At 49.6% G+C, this 13,771-nt stretch overlaps 1 protein-coding gene across 1 annotated transcript in view; it reads left to right on the plus strand.

The window, feature by feature from the left end:
* The window catches only part of LOC119390700 (neurofibromin), a 171,247-nt gene that overhangs the window by 30,236 nt on the left and 127,240 nt on the right, over positions 1-13,771 (plus strand). The window contains exons 11-14 of the mRNA XM_049415148.1: positions 4,578-4,754; positions 5,287-5,415; positions 5,998-6,354; positions 12,144-12,347. Of these exons, the coding sequence (XP_049271105.1) occupies positions 4,578-4,754; positions 5,287-5,415; positions 5,998-6,354; positions 12,144-12,347 (867 nt within the window). The remainder of the gene's footprint in view (positions 1-4,577; positions 4,755-5,286; positions 5,416-5,997; positions 6,355-12,143; positions 12,348-13,771) is intronic.

Genomic DNA, 13,771 nt, shown 5'->3' on the forward strand with positions numbered 1-13,771 from the left:
TCAGCAACGTTCCCCGCAACGGTGAACACGTCCTCTTAGCCATCGACATTAAAGGGGCTTTCGACAACATCAGCCACCAAGGAATACTGGAGGGGCTCGCAAACACCAACTGTGGTGAAAGAACATACAAGTACATTCAGAGCTTCTTAAGCCAACGCACAGCGGAGTTGAAGATCGGAGAGCTCCAGACTCCTGCATACCAACCTCCCAACAAGGGCACGCCGCAAGGAGCAGTAATATCACCCACGCTCTTCAACGTAGCCATGGTCGGCCTTGCCAGAAAACTGCAGGAGGTAGAAGGGCTCCGACACGCCTTCTATGCAGACGACATGACACTCTGGACCACAAAAGGATCACTCGCTGAAAAGGAAGAGCGCCTGCAAACTGCAGCTCACATCATCCAAGAATATGTCAGCCAGCGTGGTCTACAGTGCTCCCCAGAGAAATCTGAAATCTTACGTGTATGGAGAAGCAGACGTAACCACGCAGCTTCCACAGACCCATCACAAAAACTTGAGGTATACCTCAATGGAAACCTCATACCAGAGAAACCATTGATCAGGATCCTGGGCATGTGGCTGCAGAGTAACCAACGAGCCACCCACACCCTTATGCTCCTCCAAACCAGCGTCAAGGCTATATCACGCATGATATCTCGGGTGACATCTAAGAAAAGAGGGATGAAGGAAGGAGACACCCTTCGACTTGTTCGAAGCCTGGTGGTAAGCCGCATAACATATAGCCTACCTTATTATAATCTCACACAATCTGAGACCAGACGGGCCGACACCCTCTTGAGAATGGCATTCAAGACTGCTCTCCGTCTGCCGACCAGTACATCTACTGAGAAATTGATGGCACTGGGGCTTCATAACACCCTCAGCGAACTTGTTGAAGCACTTCACGTCTCACAACAACAGAGACTTGAGCGTACTCGCACAGGCCAACAGGTCCTAAAAACCCTAGGATTCCAAGCCTCGACAACGAGAGCCCAGGAAACCTGCGAGATACCTCGTCATGTCCGGGAGGGCTATCACGTTGCCCCAATTCCACGCAACATGGACCCCAACCTGCACAGCGGCAGAAGGAGAGCAAGGGCCCAATACTTCCAGAAAACCTATAGATTCCAAACTACAGCCCGTTTCACGGACGCTGCCATGTATGGGACGACGACTAAAGGAGCAGTGGCAGTGGTATGCGACCGCCGAGGCCACATAACCTCTGGAGCATCTGTCCGCCCTTGCAAGATCACAGAAGCCGAAGAGCTGGCCATCGCACTTGCCATCCGCGAAGGCCTGCATGCAAACAAGCCGCTGACAATACTCACAGACTCCCAGCAGGCCTGCAGGAACTTCCTGCAGGGCAGAATTGGTGTGCCTGCGGCACATGTCCTTGCACAAATACCAAGGGAAGGCAAGGACGAACTCCTACATACAGACCGTCATATGGATACCAGGCCACTCTGGCATCACGGGTAACCTGCACGCCGACCGGGCAGCTCGAGGCTTCGTACACAACCGAGCGCTCCCTACGTCGACTGCAGCGGACCCGGAGCCAGTTGACCTCCAGTATGCCACAATACTGAATTACCACAGAGGGCGACGCCTAAGGTATCCACCACCTCATCAAAAGCTTGCGACGAAGGAGGCCACTGCATGGCGTAGACTCCAAACCGGAACCTACAAAAACCTACACACACTACACCGCATGCACCCCACATCTTACAGGGATGAATGCCCATGGTGCGGGGCCACACCAACCCTGTACCACATTACATGGGAGTGCACACTACACGACCTCGAACACCACAACATGAACACCTCATGTGAGCAATGGGAGGCACTGCTGTCCAGCCCGGCCCTCGACGACCAGATCAGGCTCGTTCAGAGAGCAGAGCGGATGGCAAGAGCCAGCGGAGCCCTGGACTAAGGGCCCCGACCATCAGCAAGGCCCCTACGAGGCAATCCACAGGAGCTTTGCCTGTACATAAATAAAGTTTGTCATCATCATCTTGGCTAAGTTCGACCGTAACTGACCTTGAAAGGCAGCTTTGCCGCAATACGGGGTTTTGAGGAGGTGAAGCATATTGAAAATCTAGGGATCACTTCCAATCGGACGTTGACTGTCTCTTGCCAAAGTTCGACCGTAACGGAGCTTGAAAGGCAGCTTTGCCGCAATACGGGGGTGTGATGAGGTGAAGAATATTGAAAATCTAGGGACCACTTCCAATCAGACTGTCTCTTGGCTAAGTTCGACCGTAACGGAGCTTGAAAGGCAGCTTTGCCGCAATACGAGAGTGTAATGAGGTGAAGCATATTAAAAATCTGAAGGGGTCACTTTCAACCGGACGTTGACTGCATTTGTCTTGGGCAAGTTCGAATAGTTCGAATAGTAAAATTTCAGTGCGAATCGAATCGAATAGCAAACGCTATTCGAAAAATATTCGAAATTTCGAATATTCGCACACCCCCAAAAAAATCATTTTTCTTGTTACATACACATGGTTTATTCGTAACACCAAACTGCGAGAAGTTGCTGATTGAGGCAATGGCAAATAGCCTCAGCTTAGGAGAACATTCTTTTAACACCATTGCTTCTGATATTTCCTTCACCTTTCTCGACTGCTATGAAGCACTCTTTAAACATTCCTGATGGGGCGTAGGGATTGTGAAGTGAACATAATGTTCTTCAGACATCAATCACTGTCCAAGTGGCGCTCCACCCGCACTATCAATGAAACTGGCTGGCCGTGGATTGCGGATCTTGAACGAATTTAATGAAATAAATCCTTGCAGTGTATTGACCCTGGTGTCTTACCAAAATTTCCAGTGAAGCCTTGTGAGGGGTGTTTAAAGGGGCCTTGCAACACTTTTTTCAGGCAGCCATCAAATGACTTATAGGATAGCAAGACAGCCACTTGGGCTAGTTGGTAACGGTTCATATCTTAAAGCAAAAAGGCACACTCCGGGAACAAGGACATAAGAAGGGAGGAACCGCGCTGTAGTGCGCCTTTTTGCTTTAAGATATGACTTATAGCAGTCTGTTGCCTCACGAACCAACTGCTGCAAATATTTTTAGAATCTGTCAACTACGAGCGGAGTTGCAGGGATTTGTCTCGCGCCCCAAGTGCTTTTCCTCTTCTTCATCCTGGTGAGTATGCTGTACGTCAGTGTGTGTCACGACCATGAGCCCTTCTTGTTTTCTTTGAAAATGTGGCTCGCTTTCAGGGTGATCACGAGTGTGTGGGCGGCACACCATGGCAACCGTGGTAACTATGCAGTTTACAATGCTCAAATCAGCCAATGGCCATGTCCATGTCATGAGTAAGGAGAGGACGTATGGATGACGAAGACGACGAAGTAGGAGGAGAAGCACGCGGAACAGGCACAAGCGCGTGCAGGGTAGCACACGGCGCGATGCGCGTGACACGAGCCGTAAACGAAGGCAGCAGTTCGATGAGCTGGCACTGTTTGCGTGGCTACTGGAGAAGAAGGTCGCATTGGCAGCTACGTTCTGTCAACGGGAAGGCAGCGAGCGTTCGATTCCGGAGGCCGTGACGCTGGCACTCCGTGGCGTGGCCGTTGACCTCGACGACGCTCGGGCGAGGCTCCTCGGAGGTGCTGCAGCACCTTACGGCAATCCCGGACGCACCAGCAGCAGTCCCCCTTCAAACTTCGGCCAGCAACAATCCCCGGGACGCCACATCATCATGTACAGCAGGGGCCGAGCTCGTACTTAGGCCTAAGCGGCAGCGACGCCTGGCCACGTCAGCGTCCGGGAAGAGGCTTACGGCAGCGTGGCCAACCGTCGCGTATCGGAGCGACAATTGAAGAGGATCGTCGGATACATCGACTGCGGATCCGACCCCACGGAGGCGGGACTCATGGAGTTTGACGGAACCAAGTAAGCGTGTTCCATCCAGACTACGACTCGACGGCGAGGCCTACGTGGCCAGACACTCCAGTAGCGACGCTAGTCGTAGGTCTCGAAGTACTGAGAAGTGTGTTTGTTAACTTTCGCATATTTCTTTTGTGGTTATAAGATTTTCTCTGTTAGTTATTTTGAGTGTTTTCTTATAGTTTTTCTTGTGTGTAATTAAATTATGTTTGCTGTGCCTACCTGCGCCTTCTCAATCTATCTCCAGCGCACACGCCTCCGAGATCGGTGACAGCCATGTCCATGCGCTTTTGGGTATGTAGGGTAATGCAATTGATTTTTGCTGTGTGGCATCCTTTGTTGAGAGAAAAACGAGAGATTTCTAGCTGACTTTGAAATTTAATGCTGTGGTACGCTGTAATGTTTGGCTCGCATGTTCGCAGGAGCCTTGACTACTTATTGGAAGCATTTTCTGACCATGTTCAAAAAGTGTTGCAGGGCCCTTTTAAGGGTCTGTCATAAAGGTTCCTATAGGATGTTGAAGTAGGGAAGGGCTTATAACTACACAATTCCTCTATCCCAGCTGTCCAGTCCCATATTGTCTTCTGAACGGAACAAAGAATGAGTTTCTTGTTGTAGCGTGAAATCCCTGTGGATATAGCCTAGTTACGACAGCCTTCTCTGGGTTGCTTAATGTGCAGAGGCAATTCATCGACAATGTCAAGAAAGCCCTGGTGCCTCACGGGACCAGCAAGCAGCTGACGGAAGCTGCAGCCGTGACGTGTGTCAAGCTCTGCAAGGCGTCCACCTACATAAACATCCTGGACAGCAACAACGTCGTCTTCGCCCTCGTCCAGGTGGTCATCAACGACCTCAAGGTGCGAGGAATGGGCAGTTCTCTTAATTCACTCTCAACAGGTGCTCTTTGCGTCAGCGTCGTCAAATGAGGTTCTTCGTAGGAAAGCTGGTATTACAAACAATATACGAGCCGAGCAGTTTGTCAAATAAAGCAACCGTACCAAATTTTTTAAACAATGGGAGTTGCATAAACTGAGAGAAAAGCTCTCTGGCTAATTTAGCACAAGTTGTGTCATTTTTTGTGGTACAGGAGGAGTTGGAAGCGGGACCAAGAGCTAGCAGAATTCCAGTCACATGGCTTTTCGATTAATCTGCGGGTAGCCAAAGGTTCGGCTTGTGCAGACAACGAAATGATAGACTAAACTGCCACTATGCAGTAATGCATTAGTAATAGTCTGCAAGCATGTTTACCTCACAGTGTGCTTATGCTCATGTCTATTTGTAGTCTCTTCTGAAATACTACAGCTTTGCAGTGAACAATGCAAAGCAATGTTTATGGATGTCCCATCTGCAACTGCACGCTGCAACTACTGTCCCTCTCTGTATGTGCAGCTGCTGCTGTTCAACCCAGCCAAGCCATTTGTGCGCAGCCAGGCCACAGTGGCCCAGGACGTGGAACTCATGACCGACTGCTTTGTCTCCTGCTTCCGCATCAATCCACACAACAACGAGGCGCTCAAGGTTGGAGCCAGCCTTCCTTTCTCTTCTTTTCATCTTACGGTGACATGCCACTCTGAACTCTCGGTCTACCACACGAGCAAGATGAGCATTCGATTGTGACACACACAAAAAGAAGGGTATGACAAAGGGGAGTGGGGTGAATTATGAATACAGTTTACTGCAGTTGGTAATGAAATGTACGGTCATTGATGTTAACGAAGCGAGCAAAATGGTCAGAAAATTCCATCAAAGAATAAAATTTGAGAAGTTACAATGAAGTAGCTTGTTTCATGGAGCTAGTAACCTGGTCAAGGTCAAAACAGTCATTTGATAATGGCTGTTTCTGTCCAAGCTCTGCGATTTTAAAAAGGGTTGTAAAGGACTCTCTAATCTTCCTCACCTGGTGACGGTGTTTGTGAGAATTTGCAAAATCTCTTTTCCTGGTCGTGTTATTATGGCATGCTGTGTGGATTAGTGGATTACTGCATGCATTGGACCCAGCTCAGTTCTTTCTTCATTTGGCACGAAAGGCAGTTTCCTCAATGGACAACGAACTTGCCTGGATGGCAGTGGCTAGGCTTAACGAGGATTGCACTTTCCCAGGTGTGCTTGCACGCGGGTGGCCCCACGTGGACGTACCAGCACGTGCTGCTGGGCTCCCTGCTCCGGGTGGTGAGCCAGCCTCGGCTGGCCTGGTGGCCCCAGGTGGACCTGCTCTACTCCAAGGCCCCCGAGCTGCGGCACATGTTCACCGAAACCCTGAACCGCGTCACCCAGGGCTTTGTGTCGCACGGGGGAAGCTCCTCGGGGGGACCCGCCAAGATGATCCCGAGCCTGACCCTGAAGGAGAAAGTGAGCACGCTCAAGTTCAAGGAGAAGACTGAGGAGCAACTCTCGTACAAGAACCTGCTGCTGCTCATGGTCCGGCTCATCCATGCCGACCCCATGCTCATGCTCAACGTGAGTGGGCTTCTCACACCTTTGAAAGGCTGGGTGTCTGTGATGCTGCGTGCAAAAGTCGAAGCTTTAGTAGAAAACAAGCACTAGCGAGCACTGGGCTAATTGGTGCACGATGAACTTGAAAACGGGGTGACCAGTGAATACACGAGGACACTTACGAGAGAAAAAGGACTTGGGACACTGATGAATGCTGCTGTTAGTCCATGTCCGACACCTTTTTCTTGTGTACAGTGCTCGTCAAATGAAACCCGAACAGCGGCAAGCCTTCGCATGGTATAGTGCGGCCGTCCAGTTATCACCATTGACAAGCGCGCGCATCCGGTTTGACCGCACTGCGCATATGCCTGCCTGTCCATGGTGATACAGTCGAACCCGTTTATAACGAACTCGAAAGTGCCACGAAAACTGGTTGTTATGTAAGTAGTTCGTCGTAAATGGACTCACCCTCAAAAACATGCATTTAGCTACCAAGCCGCTTTTTTTTTTTTTCGGCGCATATTTATTGAAAAGTGCTAACAACACCTTCAGTGAGAAGTTAGGCCTTTTTGCCTTGTGAAGCGACGCCTCCCGCGGGCACGAGTGAATTAAGCCGCCTTAACGGCGAACAGACACTGTTTCACCGAACCGCGGTACCGCCACGTGGAGCCGATCGTCCCTGGCTAGTTGCGCGCAGGGTGTCGCCTACTCGGCTCACGCCATCATTGCCGGGCCGCTTGCTGTACTACGCGCATTTGTGCGCTCTTTGTGCCCGCTTCACTTCGGACCATGCACAGGTGCGGTGAGTAGCCTGTTCGTTCAACGTGGCGAAGACGAGCATTTTTCAAGCAACGCGCACTTTACGTCTCTGCGATGCTCTGATGGCCCTGCGCGACAGGCGCGGCACGCTTGGGTTGTCGCCTAATAAAACACGCAGTATTGGCCTCGAGGCCCACCACTGGAAACGCCGGCGCCACCGTCGGCGTGACGTACTTGGCAGGATCACGTGGTCTCCGCGGCCGCGTCGGCTGCTTGTGGCGCACTGCCGCGTGCTTTGAAAACGAGTTTCAAGTCCAACATTCGCTGCGGTCTGCTCAAATTCGGAAGTTTTCTCTCATTTTCTACTCAATTGAAACCATTTTAATAGAGTGGCTGCCTCCGAAGGCGACGAACATGGGGCTCTACCGCTCGGTGCCGCAGCGCCGCGCTTACGCAAAGGAGCCCAGTGTCAGCCTGCACTGGTAACCGCGGGACAAGAAACAGCGTGAAGCATGGGTTGTAAAGCTAAGAACCGGCAAGTAGCCATCCGCTACGAGTCTTGTGTGCAACAAACACTTCCGCGACGAAGACTTTTGTTACTGCGTCGGGCCTGCGATGTTCGGTGAGTAGCAGACAGCGCGCACTGAGACGATGGCTCGCGCGCGCTTCCCGCCGGCAAATGATGCTTATCTGCCACAGGATGGTAAAAGCGCTACATTTTACCACGTGCGATGCCATCTCAGAACCCTCCAATGCGACCTCTTGATCATCGGCCCCGTGCTCAGCGTCCACAAAATCGGCTGCAGATGCACAAGTCATTGTTTAGATACGTTGAATTAAAAAACGCACAGGGTCCCTTATGAATTCGTTAAAGATGACTAGAAGGCGAAAGCCATCTTCTTCTTGTCAGTCGATGTACTGATTCTCCCGCGTTACTGTATTTTCTTTCTTTTCCTAGGCGTCGCATGCTACTACATGCTCGGTCTCGTAGACTGGTTCTCCTTCCACCAGCAATCTCGAAGTGGTGAAGCTTTGGTATATGAATTTGTTGATCACAGAGAGCGGCAAGTTCACTGGAATGCAAACGGAAGGATAATAAGGAGCATTAAAAAAAAGGCGTCGCATTTGCTCACGTTTTGTGTGAGCACCAAACGAAACGAATGCGCTGAATAAAGAAACAGAAGCAGCGGCATTTGCCCGCTGAAGACCGATCAACACGCAGTGCGAGACAACTTGTCAAATGACATTGAAACGTACCCGAATTTAGACCGAAAAAGAAAAAAAAAAACACTGAATCGTCGGGACGGCAGATCACAAAGCTGTCATGCGCACCGAAGCCGCAGTTGTAAGGAAATTGTTTTTGAACTGCTCTGATAGCGTCCGCGCAACAGTAGTTGTTTGTTTACTCACAAATTCTCATGTTTTGCGGCCTAAAGTTCACAGCGCGGTCGCGCGGTGCCAAAACGCGCTTGTAGCAAAAGCGAAACCAGCAGTACGAACATACATGCAGACGCTCATATATACATGTAGAGGCACCGTCAGTCGTCGCGAACCCGTGCGATCGCTGGCTTGAGGCTTCCTTCTGTTATGCTCCGTTTGCTTATACAGGCAGTCTACTCTAACGAGATATTTCACATAGTTTGCACTCAGCGAGTGACTACCTTTCACGTAAGAAGCCGGTTCAGGGGTCTCCAACGCGGTGACAGCGTGAAGCGGGTGCTCGGTTTTCTGCAAAGAGACAGCGACTGTAGACTATCTTGTGCTTTCAGTTCGTCGAAAATGATTATCTTGACAGTAAAGAACGCAGTTCATTTCGAAAGTACTTACAGAAATGCCCTGGAGGGCTCCCGCGAGGTGTTTTTGTAGAGCGCCGACAGCAAAACCTATGGGGAGCGCGCCGGCGGCATCCTGCCTAGCACGCAATCGAGGCGCGTCCGATAGAGGGCGACTCCGTAACTCCTCGAGGCCAATACGCTCGCTGTAAGTGCGTCGACGTTTCTCGGTGCCCGCGTCGCTCAACACCCGCGAGCTACTTTGGTTTCTACGAAGCGACGGCCACTTATCGCACACGGCACGACAGCGGCAAACTTGCGGACGGCAGCATCGCGCGCTTGTACTGCTCGTACCACCGTTAATCCGAACAGTGTACGCCATACGTGCAGCCGAGCCGACAGCTGCAGTTGACTGCGATAAGGTTGTCGACGATAAGTCATAATGGCACATTCATCACCGGCCGCCACATTGCCTTCGCTCTCTTCTGATGCTTATCCGTGAAGGAATCGCTGCAGTCGTGCGGAAGTAGTAATCATTGATCGGCTGCTCTCTGCCATTACCGAAAAGACGAAAGACATTTTGCAGCACATTGTCACGTCGACACAGTGAACTTTTAAGCGCTGAAAAGTTATCGCGGTCATCGCTTATTGTATTTTATGGGTTCTTGCATTCCAAGGCATAGGTTTATCGTAGGCGGTCGTAGCTGCACAGAACGGCGCCAGAAAAGGTTGCCATACGAAAGCTGACCACAAGGCTTCATGCTGCCTCCTATTTCTTTTTTTTTTATTTGCCACTGCCATTCTGCCACTGAAGAAATGCCAGGAAAGCGAGCGACCTCGCTCGCAGCGTCCGAAATCAGCATGTGTTGCTCGCCGATCTAGGGTGTCTTCGTCACGAGTAAGCTGTAGCGGGGCATGCGTGAGCGCGCTCCTCTCGTGCTTTAGAAGGCCTGCTTTAACTTTCTTCGCTTTTTATGCGCCATATTTTTACCGCGACCATGTCTGAAGTATTCGTTTTAAAAGTATGAGGCTTTGAAAAATGTTCGCTATATGTGGACGCAATTTCAATGGGCAGCATAGAAAAAACGTAAGTACACCGAACTATGGTCGTTATAACCGATAGATCGTTATATCTGGGATCGTTATAAGTGGGTTTGACTGTAACTGGACGGCGCGCACTATACCACTGCAAAAGCTTGCCGGTGTTCGGGTTTCATTTGACGAGCACTGCACCTGTCCTTGTGTACAGTGGAATCTTTGTGATACAAACCCAGCTGATACGAATTTAGGTCTGCTACGAATTCGTAAAATTCCCCGGCCAAATTTCATTGTCTCCAATGGGCCAAAATTCGGATGTTCCGAACGCTTTCACGTGTCGTGATGGGTGATACGAACTTTGGTACCGAAACTGTCGAGGGACGGCCAAGAGCAGCATGCTCTGGAAGCCTCGGAAGCATGCACTACCAACGCACACACAGTCCGAACTGCGATTATCATTTGCCTCAACCGCTGTGGATGAAACCGCGGTCACTATCGACGCGATCATGTATGGTGATGATGAAACTCCGAAAGTGCATGCACATCCAGTGCTCACCGAGTCAAAGTGATGCTGCTTTCCACAACAACTGCACAGCGGCAGATGGGATCATACATATCAACAAACGGCGTAGTTTTAAAGGCACATGCGCGGCCAGTGCACACGGATTGAAAGCTGAACTACGTTTGCCGCAACCTTTGCACACAAAACCGCAGTCGCTATCGATGCACTCATCAATAGCGACTGCACAGCTCTGAAGGTGCACAGCTAACGCAGCGGTAGATTAAAGGTGATGAAGTCGTAAAAAGGCGCAAAGTGCTTCGGCGTTCCTGTTGTTCACTTAGTTTTTAGTTGGCCTCGTGCAAAGCCTTGACACGCATGTTAGCGGCAGCTAGCTGCGGCATCTCTTCGTGGTCTGTTCACGTGTGTCCCAGAAGCACGTACGCAAATTCTTTTGACAGAAATAAATGTGTTGCGTGTGTGTGGTGGTTTTAAAACGAATTTTGCTAGTTTTCTTGGCGATACGAAATTTCAGGTGATTAGAATATTTTTGCTCCCCCTTGAGATTCGAATCACCGAGGTTCCACTGTATTCGCTGGTCAACCCGTTTGCAAGTTTAGTAGTAAAAGCGGGTGATGATAAAAAGTGTGTTCAACATAACATGAATGCAATGTGGTTTCCCTTTTTTTATTTTTTCACCTTGTCAACTTCTTTTGTGCTGAAGCTTTGGTATGAATGGCCTACTGTGGTAGCCTAGCGGCTAAGGTGTTGCACTGCTAAACTTGAGGGTGCTGGTGTGTGATTCCCAGTCACAGTGGCCACATTTCGATGCGGGCAAAAGACAAAAAACATGTAGCTAGATTTGAGTACAAGTTAAAGAATCCAAGGAGGTGGTCAGAATTAACCTGGAGTCCCTCACTGCAGTGTGCCTCTTAATCATATTGTGGCTTAGCATGTAATACCCAAGAACCTAACTTTGATGGGAATGCCTGTCAGCTCACCCGGACAACTATTTTCCTAAGCTGTGTGCATGACAGCTACATGCCTCCTGCTTATTACTCTCTGAGCACCAATTTCACGATTTAGGGTAGCAGCTGTTAGTCTTTGTCATTATTGGGTCGTTCTAGATCCCAAGGCTGCCAAGGTGTCTTTTCTGAGTGCTTCTTTTACATTTGTGATACACACCTCACGGTTAATGCGCGCATTATGTTGTACAACAGCAACTGTGCATCATATTGTCCTGTGTGTACATATTCTTCTCTTCTCCTTTTTTCTTCACTCTTTTTGTTTTCTATGTATGGATTCAGTTGCATGAGGTGAGATTGTAGTCATTAGCAGGCAGCCAATTGACAATTGAAACATCCTTGAAACAGCTCTCGTGTCGGGTGCCTGCAGTGTCGTGTGTATAGACCCTTTTCATAATTGTAATGCAAACTTTCCTGCGATGCAGTTAGCCCAGCTAATGGTGGCTAGTCACTTATTGCAAACAGCGTGTTCAAGGGCAGTTTGCTTGTGCTGTGACGCAGAAAATGAAGACTAAGCTCTCTTGTTATAAACACGCATAATAGACAAGCCGCAGCATGTCCAACTAAGACCTCCTCTCCACTTGAAGCACGACAGGTGCCGCCATTATTAGAGGCGAATATGCAGCGCAGGGAAGTGCACTTGCAGATTATGGACAGGGTCTACTGGTACAAATGCTCTGTTCGGTGGTGCCAATGCCACTGCGGCATCTCCATTCACAGAGCCAGGGCAAGGCGGGCCACGAGGTGCAGAGCAGCACGCTGGAGCTGATCAACGGTCTGGTGTCGCTGGTGCACCAGCCACCCAGCATGCAGGACCTGGCGCAGGAGGCCATGGAGGCCCTGCTTGTGCTGCACCTGCCCGAGCACATTGAGCGCTGGAACCCCGAGGCACCCATCAACACCTGCTGGGACCTCTCCTCACAGGTTGGCCTTCTCCGGCTATATCTAATGGATCCTCTCGTAGGGAACTCAATACGCCTACAAACGTGTGCACTGTGAAACAGTTCATTTGCTTTTCTGAGCCAGTTCTTCAATCTTAACCTTGTCTGCATAGTACTTTACTAACAATAGAGCACATGGAACAGAGGTGGTATGCATGATTGAATATCAAATGGCCATTTGTTAATAAGTAAAAATTCGCACCTCCATGGGAGGCTTTATAAAGCAAAATCAATGATGTTTGGTTCTCCTGAAGGCATTGCCTTCTCTTGCAGGTTTATCAAAATATTTGCTTGCTTGCATTACTCAACCAAAGCCTCCTGCCATATTGCTTGTGCCTGCGTTGAGTGCCAGCATGCTTTGGCGCTCATCGTTAACAAATGAACTAGCACAGCGAAAGATAAAAGGTTGAAGAGGAACACATCATGTGCACAACAGCCAATCAGAGTCCGCAATGCGGTCACATGGCATGGCATTTTGGTTTCTTCCAATGCCGCCAGATGGCCTGGCTCTCTGCGCACGCCAGCGGAACTTTTCTGCGGTTGAGCTGGCGTGCGCATTGAAACCTATCAAATGCATGTTCGTGCATTGTGTCAATCTTTCGCTTGTCACTGTATAGAGTTCAAAATGGATAAAGCGACATGCAATGATTACATGACAATCATTCTTATCATACTTTTTTCAGTAAGTTTAACAGTACCGTAAAATTCCAATAAGTGCCCCCCCCCCCATCCTACAATGAAGGATATTTTGACAAGATTTGGAGGGGGGGCCCTTGCTTGGTCATGGATCAAAAATCAATATGGCAGTGGAAGAGCCGTTAAGAATAAAGAATTTCCACCCGTGCATGTAATGAAATGCTTTATTGAATACGCATGCATTCTCTGTTTTCATTTGCCCTCATTGGGTGAATAAAAACAGTGAATGAAACAGCGAAAAATATGGGAGGGGAGAAGAGGCCGTATATTTGAAATATCCTGAAGAAGGGAGGGGGCGCGCTTGCTCGGGATTTTACGGTGTATTACCTGTGTGGAAAAGCACATAATTGTTGCCGTTGGGACTTACGTTGTCTAAAAACCCAGATAAAAAAAAACGCATAGAGCTGTGCTCAACGTTCATATTATGGAGCAGCATAATCATTGCTGATATTTTTCACATATGTGATACAAATAGGACACCTATTCTCATCCAGAAGCAAGTGTTGTCACATACTGTAATGTGAGAGAGACGTGACGGCGGCTGAAGGGACCATTTCGTCCTTGCCATCTTATTGGAAGACAAATGGCTGAAGCAAAGTGGTGGCGGCTGCGGTGCCCAGCTCAGCCGAGATCACGAGTGTGTTCTCTTCTGGTTTGCACCTCGAACTCTTCGCATGAGCTACGTGAGAGGCGTGGCGTGGTGGTGGCAAA

The sequence above is a fragment of the Rhipicephalus sanguineus genome, chromosome 4 (assembly GCF_013339695.2).
Source record: "Rhipicephalus sanguineus isolate Rsan-2018 chromosome 4, BIME_Rsan_1.4, whole genome shotgun sequence".
Classification (NCBI taxonomy): domain Eukaryota; kingdom Metazoa; phylum Arthropoda; class Arachnida; order Ixodida; family Ixodidae; genus Rhipicephalus; species Rhipicephalus sanguineus.